General features: G+C 47.1%; 1 protein-coding gene across 1 annotated transcript; it reads left to right on the top strand.

Moving 5' to 3' along the window:
• Positions 1 to 14,526: 14,526 nt before the first annotated feature.
• On the top strand, positions 14,527 to 24,145 carry LOC149435154 (C-C motif chemokine 19-like). Its single transcript, XM_089662967.1, has 4 exons — positions 14,527 to 14,698; positions 20,262 to 20,388; positions 21,615 to 21,702; positions 22,948 to 24,145. Exons 1-4 carry the CDS (start codon positions 14,629 to 14,631, stop codon positions 22,957 to 22,959), a joined length of 297 nt encoding a protein of 98 aa, XP_089519093.1. The 5' UTR covers positions 14,527 to 14,628; the 3' UTR covers positions 22,960 to 24,145.
• The last annotated feature ends 782 nt before the right edge of the window (positions 24,146 to 24,927 follow it).

Below are 24,927 nucleotides of genomic sequence, written 5' to 3'. Positions count from 1 at the left end.
GACCCGAGTACTGCCAAGCAGAAGTGCTAACCATTCAGCCACTGTGCTGTACTGAGTATATTTCTTCCAGATCTACATAGTTAGTCTGGCTGAAAAAATACAAACTTCCATCCAGTTCAACCAGATCTATGTAGTACTCCAGTGTGAGACTTTTCCTTCCTGTAATAATGACCACTCACTGCTGCCCTGTCTCCTTGTGAAGGGTGGATGGTCTTGTCTCCGCCCCCTCCTTTTCTATAGGCAGCCTGTAGTGGGTGGAACCTGCTGGGTCCCTCCCACTGCTCTCTTCTCACAGGCTACATACACACAAGGTTGATGTCACTGCTACTTTTACAAGGTAATACCTGGATTTGCACGAGCATGTGGTGCACAGAAAGTGGAGTTATATCCTTTGTTTTTACTGAGGAATATATTTCAATTAAGCAGTTTTCAGGGTTTTTTTGCCTGGAGTACAGACTTAAAGTGATTGTAAACCTCAGATATGAAACATGAACAAAGCACATCTCTCTATAGCAGGGATCTCCAAACATTCTAAACAAGGGGCCAGTTTACTGTCCTTCAGACTTTAGGAGGGTCAGACTGTTCTCTTTGGGACTGAACAATGCCCTATCTTTGGTATTAGGCTAAGAAATAGTGCCCCATCATTGGTGTCAGTGGGAGGAATAGTGCCTCATCATTGGTGTCAGTGGGAGGAATAGTTCCCCATCATTGATATCAGTGGGAGGAATAGTGCCCCATCATTGGTGTCAGTGGGAGGAATAGTGCCCCATCATTGGTGTCAGTGGGAGGAATAGTGCCCCATCATTGGTGTCAGTGGGAGGAATAGTGCCCCATCATTGATATCAGTGGGAGGAATAGTGCCCCATCATTGGTATCAGTGGGAGGAAGAGTACCCCATCATTGGTGTCAGTGGGAGGAATAGTGCCCCATCATTGGTGTCAGTGGGAGAAATAGTGCCCCTTCATTGGTATCAGTGGGAGGAATAGTGCCCCATCATTGGTGTCAGTGGGAGGAATAGTGCCCCTTCATTGGTATCAGTGGGAGGAATAGTGCCCCATCATTGGTGTCAGTGGGAGGAATAGTGCCCCATCATTGGTGTCAGTGGGAGGAATAGTGCCCCATCATTGGTATCAGTGGGAGGAATAGTGCCCCATCATTGGTGTCAGTGGAAAGAATAGTTCCCCATCGATGTTGTCAGTGGGAGGAATAGTGCCCCATCATTGGTATCAGTGGGAAGAATAGTGCCCCATCATTGGTGTCAGTGGGAGGAATAGTGCCCCATCGATGTTGTCAGTGGGAGGAATAGTGCCTCATCATTGATGTCAGTGGGAGGAATAGTGCCCCATCATTGGTATCAGTGGGAGGAATAGTGCCCCATCATTGGTGTCAGTGGGAGGAATAGTGCCCCATCATTGGTGTCAGTGGGAGGAATAGTGCCCCGTCATTGGTGTCAGTGGGAGGAATAGTGCCCCATCATTGGTGTCAGTGGGGGGAATAGTGCCCCATCATTGGTATCAGTGGGAGGAATAGTGCCCCATCATTGGTGTCAGTGGGGGGAATAGTGTCCCATCATTTGTGTCAGTGGTTGGAATTGGGCATCATTGATTTAGGTAAGAAGAATTATTCCGTATTGTTGGTGTCAGTGGTTGTAATGTTGCCCTAGTGTTGGTAAAGACAAGTAAAGGGCCACATCTGGCCCCCAGGCTGCAGTTTGGAGACCACTGCTCTATAGTGTTTACTTTTCTCAATCCAGAGCCCTAGGTGTCATTTCTGTCTGCTGCCTTGTTCCTTTACTATCTGCCACGAGTCATTTCTGACAAGATTTCCTGACACCAAGAGATAAAAAGGTAATGGGGAGGGAGCTCCATCACACAGCCTGTGAATGACAGCCTCAGCTCTGTTCCTGTGTGAAGGGGGTGTGTCCCTTCCCTCCAGTCAGCTTTCACTGCAGAGTGTGACTTCAGCTCCCCACCCCATGCTTTCTGAAATCAGATAAACAGGTACAACTCATGTAGAAAGATTTGTTTCATCTCTGTGTATCACCTGGGGCCAGTCACTTCACTAGTATTTGGAAAGGTTTACAACTGCTATATCTGCGCCACCATTGGTGGCCTCACCCGTCAATCACCGGGTCCCAGCCGATCACAGTGTATCACCGATGGGGGAGAGATCTGTATGTAGACAATACAGATCTCTCCTGTCTGCTCCAGCACACTGCTTTGTATGGCTCTGCATAGCAATGTGCTTACAGTGAAACAGCACACAGTTAACCCTTTGATCTCCCCAGATGTTAACCCCTTCCTGCCCAGTGCCATTAGTACAGTATCAGTGCTTTTTATTAGCACCGATCACTGTATTGGTGTCACTGGGGATGTCAGTGACACCAAGTCAGTTCCCTCCAGTGTCAGAATGCCCACCAAAGTCCCGCTATAAGTCGCTGATAACAAAAAAAAATCCCAGTATCTATACCGCCAGTTATAAACGCTACACCTTTCACATAAACCAATTCATTTACTCGTATTGGGAATTTTTTTCAGCAAAGACACGGAGCAGAATACATTTTGGCCTAAATTTATGACGAAATTTGATTTTTAAATTTTTTTACTGGACATGTTTAATAGCAAAAAGTCAATAATATTGTTTTTTCCTCACATTTTTCAGTCTTTTTTTTTTTTTATAGCACAAAAAATTAAAAACACAGGCGATCAAATACCACCGAAAGCTCAATTTGTGGGAAAAAAGAACGTTATTATTTATTTTATTATTTATTTAATTTTAATTTTAATTTTATTTTTATTTATTTTATTTTATTTATTATTTTACGTTTTTATTTTATTTTCATTGATTTCATTGGGGTGCAGCGTTGCATGACCGCGCAATTGTCAGTTAACCTCTTGGCGCCGGCCGAATTCAAATGTGCGTTTATTTTATTTTATTTAATTTTAAATTTAATTTATTTTATTTTATTTATTATTTTACGTTTTTATTTTATTTTCATTGATTTCATTGGGGTGCAGCATTGCATGACCGCGCAATTGTCAGTTAACCTCTTGGCGCCGGCTGAATTCAAATGTGCGTTTATTTTATTTAATTTAATTTTAAATTTAATTTATTTTATTTTATTTATTATTTTACGTTTTTATTTTATTTTAATTGATTTCATTGGGGTGCAGCGTTGCATGACCGCGCAATTGTCAGTTAACCTCTTGGCGCCGGCCGAACCCAAATGTGCGGCCTCCCGGCGTCTGGGCCTAGACGCTGAGCAGCCGCACATTTGTGTTCTATTAAAAACAAAAAAATATGTGCTGAGAGCGCGCTCCCAGCACACATGTCCGGTACTCACGGAAAGGTCCCGATCTCCTCTTTCGATCGGGACCTTTCCCGATCATGTGACCGCTGTGACCCTAAACCCCGCCTCGCCTCCTGGCTCTGAAACCCTTAAAGGACCGGGAGGGGTTAAAGTAACGCAGCGCCGTAACGCACAAAATGTCCTGGTCACGAAGGGGGGGAATCCTCTGGGGGGGGCGAGTAAAAGTCCACTTTAAATGCTAACTGTCTTTTATTAGTCGGCTTGCCATGACTTCTCACAGATGCCAAAGGAAGGACTGTGACACCTTGACTGGAAGTCGAAGGGTTAAGAGTCAGTCCCTTCCAGAAAATCCCCGCTGCTCATCTAATTGGACAATAAAGTTTTTTTTATTGCCTTCCAACTATTCCAACAAGCCCAGACTAGGGCACAGTGCACCTCCCTGAAACTCAATCCCACCCGTTACACCAATGGCGCCCCTTGAAATGACCCAACGCTTCGCCCGGAACCCCAGCTCCGCATGGAAGAGTTTACCACCGTGGTTACCACTGTGACACGCTGGGCCATTGGCTCCTCCAGTGCCGTCTTAACAAGGGAACAATCTGCAACCAATTTGCAGGGCGGCCTCAGTATTTCACCCGGGGAAATTTTTCAGAGGATCCTCGTGATGCATCACCCAGGAAAGTCCTCGGGTTACAAGTCATTAGACTCGCTTACTAAGTCCGTGGTCACCACTGATTTATAGGTAAGGGATCATCATCGTCTACAACCACATCACTCCATTGCTGGTCGCTTTACGGAAAATATGGGAAATACCCAGAAAAAGAATGAAAGTAGAAGTCCAGGTGGACTCAAAGGTTACAAAGAGTGATGTCCCTGAGGTTCAACATGAACATCAATGCACTGAGCTCTGGGCTGAGTTGGGCTTGGTGTTGAACTGGAATGGTAAGAGCATTTGGTGGGCTGTTCAACTGCCACCCCCCACAATGCACTGCGCCCTGACCATGCATTTTGCTGAGTTGGGCTTGATGTTCAACTGGAACGGTAAGAGCATTCGGTGGGCGTTGGGCTTGATGTTCAACTCAAGCAGTAAGAGCATTCGGTGGGCTTTTCATCCGCCGCACCCCACAATGCACCGCGCCCTGACTGTGCATTGGGCTGAGTTGAACTTCATGTTCGACTTGAACGGTAAGAGCATTCGGTGGGCTGTTCACACGCCGCGCCCCACAATGCACAGCGCTTTGACAGTGTATTGGGTTGAGTTGGGCTTGATGTTCAACTGGAACGGTAAGAGCATTCGGTGGGCGTTGGGCTTGGTGTTCAACTCAAGCAGTAAGAGCATTCGGTGGGCTTTTCATCCGCCGCACCCCACAATGCACCGCGCCCTGACTGTGCATTGGGCTGAGTTGAACTTCATGTTCGACTTGAACGGTAAGAGCATTCGGTGGGCTGTTCACACTCCACGCCCCACAATGCACAGCGCTTTGACAGTGTATTGGGTTGAGTTGGGCTTGATGTTCAACTGGAACAGTAAAAGCATTCGGTTGGCTGTTCACCCACCACACCCCACAATGCACTGCATCCTGACTGTACATTGGGCTGAGTTGGCCTTGATGTTCAACTCGAATGGTAAGAGCATTCAGTGGGCTGTTCACCCACCATGCCCCACAATGCACTGCACCCTGACCATGCATTGTGCTGAGTTGGGCTTGAGGTTCAACTTGAATGGTAAGTGCATTCAGTGGGTTGTTCACCCACCGCGCCCCGCAATGCACTGCGCCATGACAGGGTATTGGGCTGAGTTGGGCTTGAGGTGCAACTCAAACAGTAAGAGCATTCAGTGGGCTGTTCACCCGCCATGTCCCACAATGCACAGCGCCCTGACCATGCATTGGGCTGAGTTGGGCTTGAGGTTCAACTCAACCGGTAAGAGCATTCGGTGGGCTGTTCGCCTGCTGCGCCCCACAATGCACTGCGCCCTGACCATGCATTGGGCTGAGTTGGGCTTGAGGTTCAACTTGAATGGTAAGTGCATTCAGTGGGCTGCTCACCCTCCATGCCCCACAATGCACTGCGCCATGACAGTGTATTGGGCTGAGTTGGGCTTGAGGTGCAACTCAAACAGTAAGAGCATTCAGTGGGCTGTTCACCCACAGCTTTTTTTTAGCAGTTTTTGCATTAGCGTTGTGACGCGTTTAGCTGTGTTTTTCCGCGTTTGTGTTTTTAGCATTATTTAGTGTTTTTTTTTTTACAAACAAAAATATTTATTTTGGCAAAAAAAGTCCAAAAAACGAATATAAGGCTCCATGCACATGTTTTGATAACGCTGGTAACGTTAGCTGTGTAAAGTCACGTTAAAAACCGGAGCTTTTCAGCTTTTTTTAGCGTTTTTGCATTCGCGTTTAGCTGTGTTTTTCCGCGTTTGTGCTTTTTGCTTTTCTCAGTGGTTTGTTTGGGCCAAAAAAAGTCCAAAAAACACCAATTTGCTGCGTTTTACAGCGTTAGAGCGTTTTTACAGCTATAAAATTCCTCTAGAAGCTGCTCAGAGCCATCCAGAGCATTGTGCTTTAAGCAGGCCATACACGGGTCAAATTCCGAATGATTTTTCGATCGAAAATTGAAAACATTGTTCATTCTGTAATCCGATGGCTCCACCAATGATTTTGAAAATCGGTAGTTTTTCACGAATTTTCCAGCATGCCCGATAAATGAAATGGTGAGGCACCATGAACATCGGCCGGTGCCATTGCCCCACTAACAGTGAAAATCGGCCGATTATTCTTGGGTTTGATTTTCAAATGAAAAATTGTTAGGAAATCGACCTATGTATGGCTGGACTTACAGTGAAGCACACCCCCCAGACCCCCACACAGCATAACCCTTTGATCGCCCCTCATGTTAACCTCTTCCTGTCCAGTGCCATTAGTACAGTGTCAGTGCTTTTTTTTTAGCACTGGTCACTGTATTGGTGTCACTGGGGATGTCAGTGACACCAAGTCAGTTTCCCCCCCAGTGTCAGAATGTCCCGCAGTCCCACTATAAGTCACCCCTAGGCAGGTGTGGGGGGTGCGCACCACACCGGGTGACACCTACTGCATGGGGTGACACCAAACCCCCTCCACAAAAAGGTAAGTTGTAAGCAAGCCGACGATCTCCACAGGATGGATCGGATCTGCAGATTGAGCATAATGGATCAGAGTCCAATCCATTATGCTTAATCCGCAGATCCGATCCATCCTGCGGGGATCGTCGGAGGGGGTGCCAACAAGTCTTATTGCACCAGGTGACACCAACCCTAGGGATGCCCCTGGCTATGGTAAATAGTAAACCAGGACCTGACATCACTCCCAGGAACAATTGGCACCATTTTTATAAAGCAAAAGCATCCAATGACAGCGATTTTGGTGGGATTGAATGCTTTTAAGTGCAGAGGAGGAATCGGGGGTCAAATAGACCCCAGATCACCCCCATAAAGAGTACCTGTCACTGCCTATTGCTGACACAAGGGATGTTTACATTCTTTCCAACAGCAATAAAGGTGATTAATATTTTTCTTTAACCCCTCGCCTCCCGGGCACTTCTACCCCCTTCCTGCCTCCCAGGCACTTCTACCCCCTTCCTGCCTACCGGGCACTTCTACCCCCTTCCTGACTACCGGGCACTTCTACCCCCTTCCTGACTACCGGGCACTTCTACCCCCTTCCTGCCTACAGGGCACTTCTACCCCCTTCCTGCCTCCCAGGCACTTCTACCCCCTTCCTGCCTCCCGGGCACTTCTACCCCCTTCCTGCCTCCCGGGCACTTCTACCCCCTTCCTGCCTACCGGGCACTTCTACCCCCTTCCTGACTACCGGGCACTTCTACCCCCTTCCTGCCTACCGGGCACTTCTACCCCCTTCCTGCCTACAGGGCACTTCTACCCCCTTCCTGCCTACAGGGCACTTCTACCCCCTTCCTGCCTACAAGGCACTGTCACCCCCTTCCTGCCCACCGGGCACTTCTACCCCCTTCCTGCCTACAGGGCACTGGGGGAGGGGGCACTCAGGAGGAGGAGGACATAAGGGGGCACTCTGGAGGAGCAGAAGGACATAAGGGGGCACTCAGGAGGAGGAGGACATAAGGGGGCACTCTGGAGGAGGAGGACATAAGGAGGCACTCAGAAGTAGGAGGACATAAAGGGGCACTCTGGAGGAGCAGAAGGACATAAGGGGGCACTCTGAAGGAGCAGAAGGACAAAGGGGGCACTTTGGAGGAGCAGAAGGACATAAGGGGGCACTCTGGAGGAGCAGAAGGACATAAGGGGGCACGCTGGAGGAGCAGAAGGACATAAGGGGGCACTCTGAAGGAGCAGAAGGACATAAGGGGGCACTTAGGAGGAGGACATAAGGGGGCACTCAGGAGGAGGAGGACATTAGGGGGCACGCAGGAGGAGAACATAAAGAAGCACTCTGGAGGAGCAGAAGGACATAAGGGGGCACTCAGGAGGAGGAGGAGGATATAGGGGGCACTCTGAAGGAGCAGAAGGACATAAAGAAGCACTCTGGAGGAGCAGAAGGACATAAGGGGGCACTCAGGAGGAGGACATAAGGGGGCACTCTGAAGGAGCAGAAGGACATAAGGGGGCACTTTGGAGGAGCAGAAGGACATAAGGGGGCACTCTGGAGGAGCAGAAGGACATAAGGGGGCACTCTGAAGGAGCAGAAGGACATAAGGGGGCACTCAGGAGGAGGACATAAGGGGGCACTCAGGAGGAGGAGGACATAAGGGGGCACTCAGGAGGAGAACATAAAGAAGCACTCTGGAGGAGCAGAAGGACATAAGGGGGCACTCAGGAGGAGGAGGATATAAGGGGGCACTCTGGAGGAGCAAAAGGACATAAGGGGGCACTCAGGAGGAGGAGGACATAAGGGGGCACTCTGGAGGAGCAGAAGGACATAAGGGGGCACTCTGGAGGAGCAGAAGGAAATAAGGGGGCACTCAGGAGGAAGAGGACATTAGGGGGCACCCTGGACGAGCAAGAGGACAAAAGGAGGCTTGATTGGTTGAATTTTGAAATCAATGGTGGCACCATCGGAATACAAAATGCAAGACATTTCTGATTTTCTAAAGAAAATTCATTCAGAATTGTATGGCCTGCATAAGTCCTTGTACCACAGCACTGGCCAGCCAGGATTAGAAATCATTTGGCAACCATTAGACATGAATGAATGTGTTCCAGCTGTGTGTTTATGGTGTCAGGTGTTCAGCCTTATCTTCCAGATTGGAGATAATTTCCCCCACTTGGGACTTTTATGGACTTCTAGAATCCAGTGTTTGTCTTCATACAATTCTTTTTTTTCCCCAAGATAAGAGTGAAATGAAACCAGCGCACCTTGGATGAAGCCGAGGAAGTATAGGAACAAGTATGTAAAACAAGCTATTTGACATACTGATCTTCCCAATGAATGGCTGTGTGGGGGGCAGTCAGGAGAAGTCTGATCATTGGAGGAGAGCAGACTGAGTTCCCAGCATAGCTAGAGACCTGACCACACTGTGTTCTCATGCCTAGTGTGGTCAGTTTTTTAATAGGAAAGTAGAGGGATTGACAGGAACACCAGGGATTTCAGACAAAGGAAGCAATACAGAGAGAACAGGAGACTTTTCTACACAAGTACATGGTACAGCAGCTGGGGCAGAACTACCCGGATTGCAAAGGTCACACTTGCAAACGGGCCCTGGCGTTCTGCCACCGGAGGGGCCCTAAGAGCAAGAACTTTTCACCTTTAAAAAAAAAACAACTTGCAACTCTGCAGTTCTTTAATTTGATTGGCTGGCTCCGGAGCTGCACATGCGCAATTTAGAGTCACTGTGAAGGTTTTTTTTCTCTAAAATGTTCTGCCTCCAGCCGTGAATCACAAGTTGTGCAGACCAGAAGGTATGTAAGAGGGGGCACTCTGGAGGAGCAGGAGGACACAAGGGGGCACTCTGGAGGAGGAGGACATAAGGGGCATTAACCTATGGGGCACTCTGGAGGAGCAGGAGGACACAAGGGCCACTCTGGAGGAACAGGAGGACATAAGGGGGCACTCAGGAGGAGCAGGAGGATATATAGGCAGGAATTCTGGAGGAGGAGGACATAAGGAGGCACTCTGGAGGAGGAGGACATAAGGAGGCACTCTGGAGGAGGACATAAGGGGGCATTAACTTATGGGGCACTCTGGAGGAGCAGGAGGACACAAGGGGGCACTCTGGAGGAGGAGGACATAAAGGGGAATTAACTTATGGGGCACTCTGGAGGAGCAGGAGAACATAAGGAGGAACTCTGGAGGAGCAGGAGGACATAAGGAGGCACTCTGGAGAAGCAGGAGGACATAAGGAGGAACTCTGGAGGAGGAGGACATAAGGAGGAACTCTGGAGGAGCAGGAGGACGTAAGGAGGCACTCTGGAGGAGCAGGAGGACATAAGGAGGAACTCTGGAGGAGCAGGAGGACGTAAGGAGGCACTCTGGAGGAGCAGGAGGACATAAGGAGGAACTCTGGAGGAGGAGGACATAAGGAGGAACTCTGGAGGAGCAGGAAGACGTAAGTAGGAACTCTGGAGGAGCAGGAGGACGTAAGGAGGCACTCTGGAGGAGCAGGAGGACGTAAGGAGGCACTCTGGAGGAGCAGGAGGACATAAGGAGGAACTCAGGAGGAGGAGGACATTAGGGGGCACTCAGGAGGCGGAGGACAAAAGGGGGCATTAACTTATGGGGCACTCTGGAGGAGCAGGAGGACATAAGGAGGAACTCTGGAGGAGCAGGAGGACATAAGGAGGCACTCTGGAGAAGCAGGAGGACATAAGGAGGAACTCTGGAGGAGGAGGACATAAGGAGGAACTCTGGAGGAGCAGGAGGATGTAAGGAGTCACTCAGGAGGAGGAGGACATTAGGGGCACTCAGGAGGAGGAGGACATTAGGGGGCATTAACTTATGGGGCACTCTAGAGGAGCAGAAAATAAGGCTGCACTCTGGAGGTGTACGTAAGTGGGTCCTCTAAAGGTACTAATTTAGTACCTCCAAAGCGCCTCCTTAGCGCCTCTAGGGTGTCCCATTACATCCTCCTGGAGTTCCCCCTTAGTACAGTAATACAAAGGGGGCACTCTGGAGGATGTACTGTTATTATTATTATGACTATTACCTCTACACAGCTGGCTGTGGGTATTCCCCCAGAAAGGAATTTTATTGTTTTAAATCAGCCAGTTATTAGGTACAATAAAAGAATTCGGTAATTCTCTCTGAACACGACACATAAACCGCAATCGTATTACACCAGCTATAAAAAGCAGATAAACAAAGTAAAAGAGATTAACTGCCCACAGGATTTCATTCCTCATAATCCAAATAGTTAACGCTTTTTGAACACGATATGAAGTCAACGTAGTGAAAAAAAAGATACAAAATATTTAACCCCAAACAAGGCTCCATTCACATCGACGCAGTTTGATTTTTGTCCATTTTGCAGTGCTTTTCGCAGTTCATTTTGCGTTTTCCCACGCACGTTTTTGACACTTCTTTATGCATTTTTACCACGTTTTGCATTTTGGTCTGCATTTTTTTTTTCTTTTTAATGTGGAATTTTTTTTTTGCTGGACAGTATAAAAATGCAAAACACAAAATGCGACAAAAACGCACTACCATGCATTTCAGCAGATTCTCCATTGAACTCTAGTGTAGCAAAAATGCTGCTTTTTGCTTTTAGGGCCGGTTCACACTTTAGAAACGCAGTCCAGATGCATTCCGGAAGTGTTTCCACGTGTGCGTTTTAGATGAGTTTTTTGGCACGTTCCGGTGTGTTTTTAATGCATTTTTTGGCCCGTTCCGGTGTGTTTTTAATGCAATTTTTGGCACGTTCCATTGTGTTTTTGATGCATTTTTTGGCGCGTTCCAGTGTGTTTTTGATGCATTTTTTGGCCCGTTCCGGTGTGTTTTTAATGCATTTTTTGGCACGTTGCGGTGTGTTTTTGATGCATTTTTTGGCGCGTTCCAGTGTGTTTTTGATGCATTTTTTGGCGCGTTCCAGTGTGTTTTTGATGCATTTTTTGGCCCGTTCCGGTGTGTTTTTAATGCATTTTTTGGCACGTTGCGGTGTGTTTTTGATGCATTTTTTGGCACGTTCCAGTGTGTTTTTGATGCATTGTTTGGCCCGTTCCGGTGTGTTTTTAATGCATTTTTTGGCCTGTTGCGGTGTGTTTTTAATGCATTTTTTGGCCTGTTGCGGTGTGTTTTTAATGCATTTTTTGGCCTGTTGCGGTGTGTTTTTAATGCATTTTTTGGCACGTTCCGGTGTGTTTTTGATGCATTCCAGTTATTTTTCCCCTCTCTTTTTCTTCAAATTAAATAGGGACATGCGCATTCCAGTGTGTTTTTGGTGAGTTCCAGTGAATTTTGGTGCGTTTTGGTGCATTCCAGTGCGTTTTCTATGCCTTTTAGTGCTTTCCAGTACAGTAGTGTGCAGGAAAAATGCAGCATATTCTACTTTTTTTCTGCACCCGGAAACTGCAAGCACTGATGTGAACTATGATATTGACAGCCATATAATGTAGTTTCTGTGCGTTTTGGATGCAGAAAAAACGCAACTGAAATGCATGGAGTGTGAACCAGGCCTTAAAAAAAAGTCCCTGACCCTTTCCAAAAACGCAGCAGCTCAAAAAAGCATAGCTGTGAACATGTTCCATAGGAAACCGTGTTAAATGGACTGTAGTGCGTTTCTGCAAAAAGAACACATTGGTGTGAACAGAGCCGAAAGAAGTGTGGGTTCAAAAAAACAAAACTAAAAAACAAACATTTGGGGCCAGTTCACACTACATAAAGTGCAAAACGCAGAAAGTCGGTGATATGATTGTCAATGTCATAGTTCACATGAGCGCTTGCAGCTCCAGTGTGTTCCGGGTGCAGAAACAAAAGTAGAACAGGCGGTATTTTTCCTGCACAGAACTGTACCGGAACGCGGTAAAACACATAAAAAATGCACTGGAACGCACCAAAACGTACTGGACCGCACCTGTCCCTATTTGAATTGAAGGAAAAGAGAGGGGAAAAAAATGAAGCGGAAAGCATCATAAATATATCAGAACATGTCAAAAACATACTGGAATGTGTCAAAAAATGCGCATGTGGAAACACATCCGGAACGCTTCTGGACCACATTTCTATGGTGTGAACGCAACAGTTTTTCTTCCATTTTTACTTTAATAAAAACAAAAGAAACCCTTTGGGTTCACGTCCCCTGTATGGCTCTCTCTGCAGCAGCTGAAAGCCAGGAAGAGGGAGAGGAAGCCAGGGATCGTCATGGCAGGGGGGCAATTACTGGAACCGATCCCCTGTATGGCTCTCTCTGCAGCAGCTGAAAGCCGGCTTCTTCTCCTCTCCCTCCCGCTGCTTTTCAGCTGCTGCAGAGAGAGCCATACAGGGGATCGGTTCCAGTAATTGCACCCCTGTCATGACGATCCCCCTGCTTCTTCTCCTCTCCCTCTTCCTGGCTTTCAGCTGCTGCAGAGAGAGCCATACAGGGGATCGGTTCCAGTAATTGCACCCCTGCCATGACGATCCCCCTGCTTCTTCTCCTCTCCCTCTTCCTGGCTTTCAGCTGCTGCAGAGAGAGCCATACCGGGGATCGGTTCCAGTAATTGCCCCCCTACCATGATGATCCCTTTGCTTCTTCTCCTCTCCCTCTTGCTGTCTTTCAGCTGCTGCAGAGAGCTACACCAGGGATCGGTTCCAGTAATTGCCCCCCTGCCATGACGATCCCCTTGCTTCTTCTCCTCTCCCTCTTGCTGGCTTTCAGCTGCTGCAGAGAGAGCCATACCGGGGATCAGTTCCAGTAATTGCCCCCCTGCCTTGATGATCCCCCGGCTTCTTCTCCTCTCCATCTTGCTGGCTTCTTCTCCTCTCCCTCCTGCTGGCTTTCAGCTGCTGCAGAGAGAGCCATACCGGGGACCAGTTCCAGTAATTGCCCCCTGCCATGCTGATCACCTGGCTTCTTCTCCTCTCCCTCTTGCTGGTTTTCAGCTGCTGCAGAGAGAGCCATACTGGGGACCAGATCCAGTAATTGCCCCCCTGCCATGAGGATCCCCCGGCTTCTTCTCTCCCCTATACCGGGGATCAGTTCCAGCAATTGCCCCTCTGCCATGACGATCCCCCGGCTTCTTCTCCTCTCCCCCATACAGGGGATCAGTAATTGCTCCCCCCCACCATGCCAATCCCCCTCCCTGCCCACATCCCATTCCCCCCCCTTCTTGCTGGGGCCCCATACAGGGGGACTGGTGTGGTACCTCCTTATCCATGGCCCTGTGTACATTGAATGTGCAATCAGATCTCACCATGTGTGGCATTGTCCCAGCTCATCCAGTGTAAAGGATTGGACTGGATCCTATCTGAGCAGGGGCGGACTGACCATTTGGAAACTCAGGCACTGCCCGGGGGCCCGTGGTCAGTAGGAGACCCCATGAGATGCCCCTGGTACCTTTCATGGGCTTTTTTGGGTGTGGATTGAGTGTGGGTGAGGACACAGGGGCCCCATGATCCCCTATTGCCCAGGGGCCCCATGAGTTGTCAGTCTGCCCCAGGGGCAGACTGACAACTCATGGGGCCCCCGGGCAATAGGGGATCATGGGGCCCCTGTGTCCTTGCCCAAACTAAAAAAAGCCTATGAAAAAGGTACCAGGGGCATCTCATGGGGCCCCCTACTGACCCCGGGCCCTCGGACAGTGCCCGAGTTCCCAAATGGTCAGTCCGCCCCTGTATCTGAGCCCACACACTCACAGATGGATCCTTGCTACTACCGAAAACCGATACTCAGCAGAGACTCCAACCCAGCGAGACCCTCATCATCATCCTCATCCTCATCAGTCACTATCTGGACGCGCGGTGACATTTCCCGTAAATTCTCCAATTGATGTGGAATTGGAGCGAGGGGGAGGGGGATGGGGGGGGGGGGGCGAGTCACTATAATAAATCTGCAATAGTAAAAAAAAAAATAAATAATAATAATAGTAATATTAAAAAAATAAATGTCTGGAGGGGGAGGGGGAGGGGGGGATTTTTGTAGTCTGTGTCCTGCTCCTCCTTCCTGATAGTAAACACAGGGGGGGATTTCTGGCTTCCCAATGAAGGGAGGGGGGGGGGGGGGAGGAGATGATTTCCAGAACTGAAAATGAAACTCCTGCCAGGTCGTTATATATAGAGCGGCTCAGAGGCAGGAGGAGACCAGAGCAGGCTGGGAGAAGCTGGGTGATACACAGAGTGGGATAGACGCTTATCACAGCTGTGTCACATCGCGTCCCCATCCTCCGCCAACGCGCCATGGGTACCCTGCGCTACAAGATCTTCATCGCCCTCATCATCATCCTCGCCGGGCTGGATATCTGCCGGGGTAAGGCGTGCAACCGGAGCGTGTATTGTGTCATCCGTGATGTGCTGCATGCTACAATGTGACAGGAAACCATGTATTGTATTGTATGTTAGTTACTATGTATTGTATTGTATGTTAGTTACTATGTATTGTATGTTAGTTACTATGTATTGTATGTTAGTTACTGTGTATTGTATTGTATGTTAGTTGCTGTGTATTGTATTGTATGTTAGTTGCTATGTATTGTATTGTATGTTAGTTACTATGTATTGTAGCAGAATAGAGGATAAAAGGATACAATGTATCAGGAAAACATTCACAACATTGAAAATGTCTGATCTCCGAGGCTCTGTTCACACTAGCTTTGTAGGCAGGAGTTAGACAGGCGTTCGGGAAGCAATTTTAATGATAATTATACACATGGACAGGGGCGGACTGACCATTTGGAAACTCTGGCACTGCCCGAGGGCCCGGGGTCAGTAGGGGGCCCCATGAGATGCCCCTGGTACCTTTTTCATAGGCTTTTTTTGAGTTTGGGCAAGGACACAGGGGCCCCATGATCCCCTATTGCCCGGGGGCCCCATGAGTTGTCAGTCCGCCCCTGCACATGGCGGCACACAGTGCCGTTCACACTGAAGCCTCGGTGTTGTGGCAAAATTGACGCTTCATGGAGGACGCTCCTCAAATGACTGGCAGGCGATTGCGGGGCGATAGTACCATTAACTTCAGTATAGCTGTTTGTGGTGCGGTTTTAACGCTTGGAAAATGCCTATCAAATGCCTCAAAAACACGCATAGGGCATTTCGGGAGCGTTAATACCATTAACTTTATTATAGGCGTTTGTGGTGTGTTTTTAACGCTTGGAAAATGCCTATCAAATGCCTCAAAAATGCTCATAGGGTGATTGGGGAGCGTTAATACCAATAACTTCATTATATGCGTTTGTGGTGCGTTTTCAACACTTGGCGAATGCCTCAAAAACATGCATAGGGCGTTTGGGGGGCATTAATACCATTAACTTCATTATAGGTGTTTGTGGTGCAGTTTTAATTCTTGGAAAACGCCTATCAAACGCCTCAAAAAAGTGCATAGGGCGTTTGAGGAGCGTTTCGGGAGCATTTGAGGAGCGTTAATACCATTAAGTTCATTTGTGGCGTTTGTGGTGCGGTTTTAACGCTTGGAAAAAGCCTATCAAATGCCTCAAAAATGCACATAGGGTGATTGGGGAGCGTTAATACCATTAACTTCATTATATGCATTTGTGGTGCGGTTTTAACGCTTGGAAAATGCCTCAAAAACATGCATAGGGCGTTTGGGGGGCATTAATACCATTAACTTCATTATAGGTGTTTGTGGTGCAGTTTTAATTCTTGGAAAATGCCTATCAAACGCCTCAAGAAAGTGCATAGGGCGTTTGAGGAGCGTTAATACCATTAAGTTCATTTGTGGCGTTTGTGGTGCGGTTTTAACGCTTGGAAAAAGCCTATCAAATGCCTCAAAAATGCACATAGGGTGATTGGGGAGCGTTAATACCATTAACTTCATTATATGCGTTTGTGGTGCGCTTTTAACACTTGGAAAATGCCTCAAAAACATGCATAGGGTATTTGGGGAGCATTTGGAGGGCATTAATACCATCAACTTCATTATAGGTGTTTGTGGTGCAGTTTTAATTCTTGGAAAACGCCTATCAAACGCCTCAAAAAAGCACATATGGCATTTGGGGAGCGTTTCGGGAGCATTTGGGGAGCGTTTCGGGAGCATTTGGGGAGCGTTAATACCATCAACTTCATTATAGCTGTTTGTGATGCAGTTTTAATGCTTGGCAAACGCCCATCAAATGCCTCAAAAATGTGCATAGGGCGTTTGGGGAGCGTTTCGAGAGCATTTGAGGAGCGTTAATACCATTAACTTCATTTGTGGCGTTTGTGGTGCGGTTTTAACGCTTGGAAAAAGCCTATCAAATGCCTCAGAAATGCACATAGGGTGATTGGGGAGCATTAATACCATTAACTTCATTATATGCGTTTGTGGTGCGGTTTTAACGCTTGGAAAATGCCTCAAAAATGTGCATAGGGCATTTGGGGAGCATTTGGGGGGCGTTAATACCATCAACTTCATTATAGGTGTTTGTGGTGCAGTTTTAATTCTTGGAAAACGCCTATCAAACGCCTCAAAAAAGCACATATGGCATTTGGGGAGCGTTTCGGGAGCATTTGGGGAGCGTTTCGGGAGCATTTGGGGAGCGTTAATACCATCAACTTCATTATTGGTGTTTGTGATGTAGTTTTAATGCTTGGCAAACGCCCATCAAATGCCTCAAAAATGCGCATAGGGCGTTTGGGGAGCAATAATACCATTAACTTCATTATAGGTGTTTGTGGTGCGGTTTTAATGCTTGGAAAATGCCCATCAAATGCCTCAAAAACACTCATAGGGCATTTGGGGAGCATTTGAGGCGTTTGGGCATATAGGGGCGTTTGGCAAGAGTTGGAAATGAGTCGTGTGAACAGCGATAACGATGTCAACAAAGTAATAAAAAAAAAAAAAGATATACCTACATATATAATAATGATAACAGTGGTAATAATTATACCTCACTGATTGCCAGGGATTTTTTCACAAGGAATGCAGTTCCGGCACCTCCAGCACAGAAGGGGTGCTGGAGGGTCTTTTGTTGCTCAGGAGGTCTATTGTTGCTGGGGAGGAGGGGGGCTGTATTGTTACTGGGGGTATCTATTATTACTAGATTGCATTTATTGTTACTGGGGGGTATTTTGTTGCTGGTCGCTGGGGGATATTTTGATTTGGGGGGTCTATTGTTGCTGATAGAGATCTATTGTTGCTGGGTTAGATCTATCATTGCTGGGGGATAATTGTTTTGGGGGGTCTATTGCTGATAGAGATCTATTGTTGCTGGGTTAGATCTATCGTTGCTGGGGGTATTTTGTTTTGGGGGGTCTATTGCTGATAGAGATCTATTGTTGCTGGGTTAGATCTATCATTGCTGGGGGATAATTGTTTTGGGGGGTCTATTGCTGATAGAGATCTATTGTTGCTGGGTTAGATCTATCGTTGCTGGGGGTATTTTGTTTTAGGGGGGTCTATTGTTGCTGGGAGAAATCTATTGTTTCTGGGTTAGATCTATTCTTTCTGGGGGGTATTTTGTTGTAGGGGGGTCTATTGTTGCTGGGAGAAATCTATTTTGTTGTAGGGGGGTCTATTGTTGCTGGGTTGGATCCATTGTTCCTGGAGGGTATTTTGTTGTAGGGGGGGCTCTAATGTTGCTGGGAGGGATCTACTGTTGCTGTTTTTTTTTTGTTGTAGGGGGGTCTATTGTTGCTGGGTTAGATCCATTGTTCCTGGGGGGTATTTGTTGTAGGGGGGTCTATTGCTGCTGGGAGAAATCTATTGTTGCTGCGTTAGATCTATTGTTGCTGGGGGTATTTTGTTGTAGGGGGGTCTATTGTTGCTGGATTAGATCTGTTATTGCTGGGGGGGTATTTTTTGCTGGAGGCCTTGTTGCTGGCTGCTGGTAGATCCATTGTTGCTGGGGGGTATTTTGTTGTAGGGGGGTCTATTGTTGCTGGGTTAGATCTATTTTTGCTAGGGGGTATTTTGTTGTTGGGGGGTCTATTGTTGCTGGTCCGGATCTATTGTAGCTGGGTTGGATCTATTATTTTGTAGCAGGAGGTCTATTGTTGCTGGCTGCTGGCAGATCTATTGTTGATGAAGGGGGTATATATGCTCCTGTGGACAGTTGTCTTTTATACAGGTAACACAATGAGATTAGCAGCACTCCCTTTAAGAGACTGCTTCTAATCTCAGCTTGTTATCTGTATGAAAGACACCTGGTAGCCAGAAATCCTGCTGAATGATAGGGGATCAAATACTTCTTTCCCTCATGAACATGCAGATCAGTCATCATTTGTTAGACGCATTTCTGCTGAATTTGTTGTTGTATTCTGTCTCTCAGTGTTACACCGAACATTCCATTGTTAGACCGATCATTTCTGTGTGAGGGGCGAACATTCAGCATCAGCCGGGGAGCAAATATGCATTTCCTTCACTGTGTATATAGGACAACACAGTGGCTAAGTGGTTAGCACTTCCGCCTGACAGTATTAGGGTCGTTGGTTCAAACCCCAACCACAGCACCACCTGCCTGGAGTTTGCATGTTCTCCCTGTGACTGCATGGGTTTCCTCCGGGTACTCCGGTTTCCTCCAAAGACATGCTGGTAGGTTAATTGGCTCCTGTCTAGATTGGCTCTATTATGTGTATGTATGAATGTGAGTTAGGGACCTTAGATTGTACGCCCCTTGAGGGTTAGGGACCTTAGATTGTACGCTCCTCGGGGGCGGGGACTGATGTGAATGTACAATATATATGTAAATTGACAGCACTATAGAAGTACCTGAAATAAATATATATATATATACACAGAATATAATGTCATACTATCCTATAACAAAATCCAGATGATCAGATTTCAGTGAGTTAATCCTAAAAAATACAGGAATACAATAAAAAATGCCAAATTTCCATGCAAAAAAATGGTACCCCTTTCAGCACCAAAAATCAGAAATAATCATACCGCCAGGGAGGTTAACAAGTACAGTTATTATTATTATTATACATTTCTATAGCTCTGACATATACCGCAGTACTGTACAGAGATCACTGAGCCAGTCACATCAGTCTCTGTACAGAGGAACTTACACTCTAATGTCCCTCCCCCACAGTCACATCAGTCTCTGTACCAGAGGAGCTTACACTCTAATGTCCCCTCCCCCACAGTCACATCAGTCTCTGTACAGAGGAGCTTACACTCTAATGTCCCCTCCCCCACAGTCACATCAGTCTCTGTACAGAGGAACTTACACTCTAATGTCCCCTCCCCCACAGTCACATCAGTCTCTGTACCAGAGGAGCTTACACTCTAATGTCCCCTCCCCCACAGTCCCATCAGTCTCTGTATCAGAGGAGCTTACACTCTAATGTCCCTCCCCCACTGTCCCATCAGTCTCCGCAGCAGAGGAGCTTACACTCTAATGTCCCCTCCCCCACAGTCACATCAGTCTCTGTACAGAGGAGCTTACACTCTAATGTCCCCTCCCCCCACAGTCACATCAGTCTCTGTACCTGAGGAGCTTACACTCTAATGTCCCCTCCCCCGCAGTCACATCAGCCTCTGTACAGAGGAGCTTACTCTCTTTTGTCCCCTCCCCCACAGTCACAGCAGTCTCTGTACAGAGGAGCTTACACTCTAATGCCCCCTCCCCCGCAGTCACATCAGCCTCTGTACAGAGGAGCTTACTCTCTTTTGTCCCCTCCCCCACAGTCACAGCAGTCTCTGTACAGAGGAGCTTACACTCTAATGTCCCCTCCCCCACAGTCACATCAGTCTCTGTACAGAGGAGCTTACACTCTAATGTCCCCTCCCCCACAGTCACATCAGCCTCTGTACAGAGGAGCTTACACTCTAATGTCCCCTCCCCCACAGTCACATTAGAGCTTACACTCTAATTATTTTTCTGGATAATTTCAGGATTCCTTATATTTGCACTTTTTCTCCCCCCCAGTGACTGCCGCCAGCAGAAACCCCTCTGATTGCTGTTTAGCAACAAAAGACAAAAAGATCCCGTACAAAATCATCGCCACCTACCAGCGTCAGGACTTCCTCACCGGCTGCAATGTTCCTGCTGTTGTGTAAGTGTAAGATATTTTGTGTTTTGTCTACGTTTTGTGTGCAGGGGGTTGCAGCTGCGGGATGAAGTGCGGGTCCTATGTTTTGTGTGCAGGGGGTTGAAGCTGCGGGATGAAATGTGGGTTCCACATTCTGTGTGCAGGTGGTTGCAGCTGCGGCATGAAGTGCGGGTCCTATGTTTTGTGTGCAGGTGGTTGCAGCTGCAGGATGAAGTGCGGGTCCTATGTTTTGTGTGCAGGTGGTTGCAGCTGCAGGATGAAGTGAGGGTCCTACGTTTTGTGTGCAGGTGGTTGCAGCTGGGGGATGAAGTGCGGGTCCTACGTTTTGTGTGCAGGGGGTTGCAGCTGCGGGATGAAGTGCGGGTCCTACGTTTTGTGTGCAGGTGGTTGTAGCTGCGGGTTGAAGTGAGGGTCCTACATTTTGTGTGCAGGGGGTTGCAGCTGCAGGATGAAGTGAGGGTCCTACGTTTTGTGTGCAGGTGGTTGCAGCTGCGGGATGAAGTGCGGTTCCTACGTTTTGTGTGCAGGTGGTTGCAGCTGCGGGATGAAGTGCGGTTCCTACGTTTTGTGTGCAGGGGGTTGCAGCTGCGGGATGAAGTGCGGTTCCTACGTTTTGTGTGCAGGGGGTTGCAGCTGCGGGATGAAGTGCGGGTCCTACGTTTTGTGTGCAGGGGGTTGCAGCTGCGGGATGAAGTGCGGGTCCTACGTTTTGTGTGCAGGTGGTTGCAGCTGCGGGATGAAGTGCGGGTCCTACGTTTTGTGTGCAGGTGGTTGCAGCTGCGGGATGAAGTGCGGGTCCTACGTTTTGTGTGCAGGTGGTTGCAGCTGCGGGATGAAGTGCGGGTCCTACGTTTTGTGTGCAGGGGGTTGCAGCTGCGGGATGAAGTGCGGTTCCTACGTTTTGTGTGCAGGGGGTTGCAGCTGCAGGATGAAGTGCAGGTCCTACGTTTTGTGTGCAGGGGGTTGCAGCTGCGGGATGAAGTGCGGTTCCTACGTTTTGTGTGCAGGTGGTTGCAGCTGCGGGATGAAGTGCGGGTCCTACGTTTTGTGTGCAGGGGGTTGCAGCTGTATATCACTGCATGTTAAATAAATGTCAACAAAAACTGATACAAAGTATCTAGCTGCAGCTTCTTGAGCACCTAATTTAATTACAATGTTTCCATTTTCTCAACTTCATTCCTGTAACTTGTGACTTTTTTTTTATGATAACTTTGTATTTTCTCCTCTAGATTCACAACACTCAAAAAAAGACACCTCTGTGCCCCCCCCAATATAGACTGGGTGAAGAAGTATATCCGCTGCCTAGACAAGGGCGAGGTGAGCAACACGGACTCTGACCGCAGCGATCACTGAGCCAGTCACATCAGTCTCTGTACAGAGGAGCTTACACTCTAATGTCCCCTCCCCCACAGTCACATCAGTCTCTGTACCAGAGGAGCTTACGCTCTAATGTTCCCTCCCCCACAGTCACATCAGTCTCTGTACAGAGGAGCTTACACTCTAATGTCCCCTCCCCCACAGTCACATCAGTCTCTGTACAGAGGAGCTTACGCTCTAATGTCCCCTCCCCCCACAGTCACATCAGTCTCTGTACAGAGGAGCTTACGCTCTAATGTCCCCTCCCCCCAGTCACATCAGTCTCTGTACAGAGGAGCTTACACTCTAATGTCCCCTCCCCCACAGTCACATCAGTCTCTGTACAGAGGAGCTTACACGCTAATGTCCCCTCCCCCCCCAGTCACATCAGTCTCTGTACAGAAGAGCTTACACTCTAATGTCCCCTCCCCCACAGTCACATCAGTCTCTGTACCAGAGGAGCTAACGCTCTAATGTCCCCTCCCCCACAGTCACATCAGTCTCTGTACAGAGGAGCTTACACTCTAATGTCCCCCCCCCCAGTCACATCAGTCTCTGTACCAGAGGAGCTTACGCTCTAATGTCCCCTCCCCCACAGTCACATCAGTCTCTGTACAGAGGAGCTTACACTCTAATGTCCCCTCCCCCCCCAGTCACATCAGTCTCTGTACAGAGGAGCTTACACTCTAATGTCCCCTCCCCCACAGTCACATCAGTCTCTGTACAGAGGAGCTTACAGTCTAATGTCCCCTCCCCCACAGTCACATCAGTCTCTGTACAGAGGAGCTTACAGTCTAATGTCCCCTCGCCCACAGTCACATCAGTCTCTGCAGAGGAGCTTACAGTCTAATGTCCCCTCCCCCACAGTCACATCAGTCATTACAGAGGAGCTTACAGTCTAATGTCCCCTCCCCCACAGTCACATCAGTCTCTACAGAGGAGCTTACAGTCTAATGTCCCCTCCCCCACAGTCACATCAGTCTCTGCAGAGGAGCTTACAGTCTAATGTCCCCTCCCCCACAGTCACATCAGTCTCTGCAGAGGAGCTTACAGTCTAATGTCCCCTCCCCCACAGTCACATCAGTCTCTACAGAGGAGCTTACAGTCTAATGTCCCCTCCCCCTCATGCGTCTTTTGATAAGACTTGTCCTGCGTGCCGACAACATTTGCATTTTGAAATCCTAAATTTTTATTTTTTTTTCCTAGAAAAAATGTTGAGGCTGCAAGAGCTGACCTGGAAAAAGGATCCCATGGCCGTGTCCGGGTGACGTCACCTTACTGTGTGTAGCGCCGCCATGCTTGAAATGATTTCAATGATTCTGATGTGTCCTTCTCTGCTCCCCCCGGGTGGGAATTTCTATCGCTGATATGTCTTCATGGGTCAGTCACATGGTCAGGAGATGGCTTCTTCTAAAGTGTTGCCGACAGTTTGATTGATTTGTAAAGTGTACCTGTCTACAGTGCTTTTACTACTATGTGCATGGTAGTAGTTGCCATTTTACTACTATGTGCATGTTAGTAGCTGGTATTTTACTGCTATGCACACAGTAGTAGTTGCCATTTTACTACTATGCACATGGTAGTAGCTGTCATTTTACTGCTATGCGCACGGCAGTAGCTGTCATTTTACTACTATGCACACAGTAGTAGCTGTCATTTTACTACTATGCACACAGTAGTAGTTGCCATTTTACAGGGAAGAGCTGCTATTGTCCAGATGAGGATCATGTTGATGTAGTCGGCCATCTTCACTCTACCTTGCAATCTCTATGTACTAAGAATCCATGTTTTGCTGCAAGCCTGCTAGAAATATATAGGAATGTGTAGCAGGGTGCAGGGGGCCCCCCGAATCCCACTGAAGAGGTTTCCTCCTGCGAGGTCTCCAGGACAGAAAGTGAACGTTTTTACATTTTCTTACAAACTTCACTTTTTTTTTTTTTTTTATTGGAAGCCTAAAAAACAAATCTGAGACACTGAGTCACTTTACTTCATCATCTTAATCAGTCATTCCACCCGAAGCGGGACTTTCCTCTCTCAGCTCGGATCCTCTATGGTGAGAGGTCTCTTTCCTTCTGCTGAATTCTTCATACTCTAAGATACGTAATCGAGAGGCGGGGTCTATGTCTAATGGGAGGGGCTGGGAACTCTCCACCCCAGAGGAAATCCCACTCCTTGGGAAGGAGTCATGTCTAGGGGTACTTGGTTTTGGGTGGAGTGACCTTTTAAGACGTAGCATGCTATTCTTTTTATTTGATTTTTTTTATATATATTTTTATTTTTTTTTAATATATAAATATATCTCGGATTTATATTTTACATTTAAACATCTGATTTATTACTGTGTGTGAAAAAAAATATTTTCAGTACTGTTAATGAAATGAATAAATATAATCGTTCATATCCATGTCAAGGTTTTTATATTGTCTGTTTTGGTTTTATGTTTTTTTAAGCTGATAGAGGACCTGTCATAGGGCAGAGCACCTGTGTGGAAAGGCTTTGATGGAAGCAGACAATCCCTTTCTCGTCATATCAGAGCGGAGGTCAATTTGGCACGAGAGTCTAGGACTTGCAGCTTCCATCGTAGCCCTTTCACGCGGGGATTTTGCACCCTGGCATGGTGGACACCATGGTAACTTTGGTTTGTGAAATGATTTGGCACGTATTATTCATTACATGGTCACTTTAGAGGGTTTTTTTTTTTTTATGATTATTATTATTTTTTTATTTTATTTTTTTTAATGGGATTACATGGTCACTTTTTAGGGTTTTTTTTTTCATTTTTTTAATTATTTTTTTTTTAATGGGATTACATGGTCACTTTTTAGGGGTTTTTTCATTATTTTTTTTATTTTTTTTTAACGGGATTACATGGTCACTTTTTAGGGTTTTTTTCATTTTTTTAAATAAATTTTTTTAATGGAATTACATGGTCACTTCTAGGGTTTTTTTTTCTTTTTTTTTTTTTTTTTAATGGGATTACATGGTCACTTTTTAGGGTTTTTTTTTTTCATTTTTTTTAATTATTTTTTTTTTAATGAGATTACATGGTCACTTTTTAGGGGTTTTTTCATTATTTTTTTTATTTTTTTTTAACGGGATTACATGGTCACTTTTTAGGGTTTTTTTCATTGTTTTTTATTTTTTTTTTTATGGGATTACATGGTCACTTTTTAGGGGTTTTTTTCA

This window comes from Staurois parvus, unplaced genomic scaffold (assembly GCF_062004578.1).
Source record: "Staurois parvus isolate SC_StPar_1 unplaced genomic scaffold, SC_StPar_1.0 ptg001593l, whole genome shotgun sequence".
NCBI classification, from domain to species: domain Eukaryota; kingdom Metazoa; phylum Chordata; class Amphibia; order Anura; family Ranidae; genus Staurois; species Staurois parvus.
This window is presented reverse-complemented; position numbering and strand designations above follow the sequence as displayed.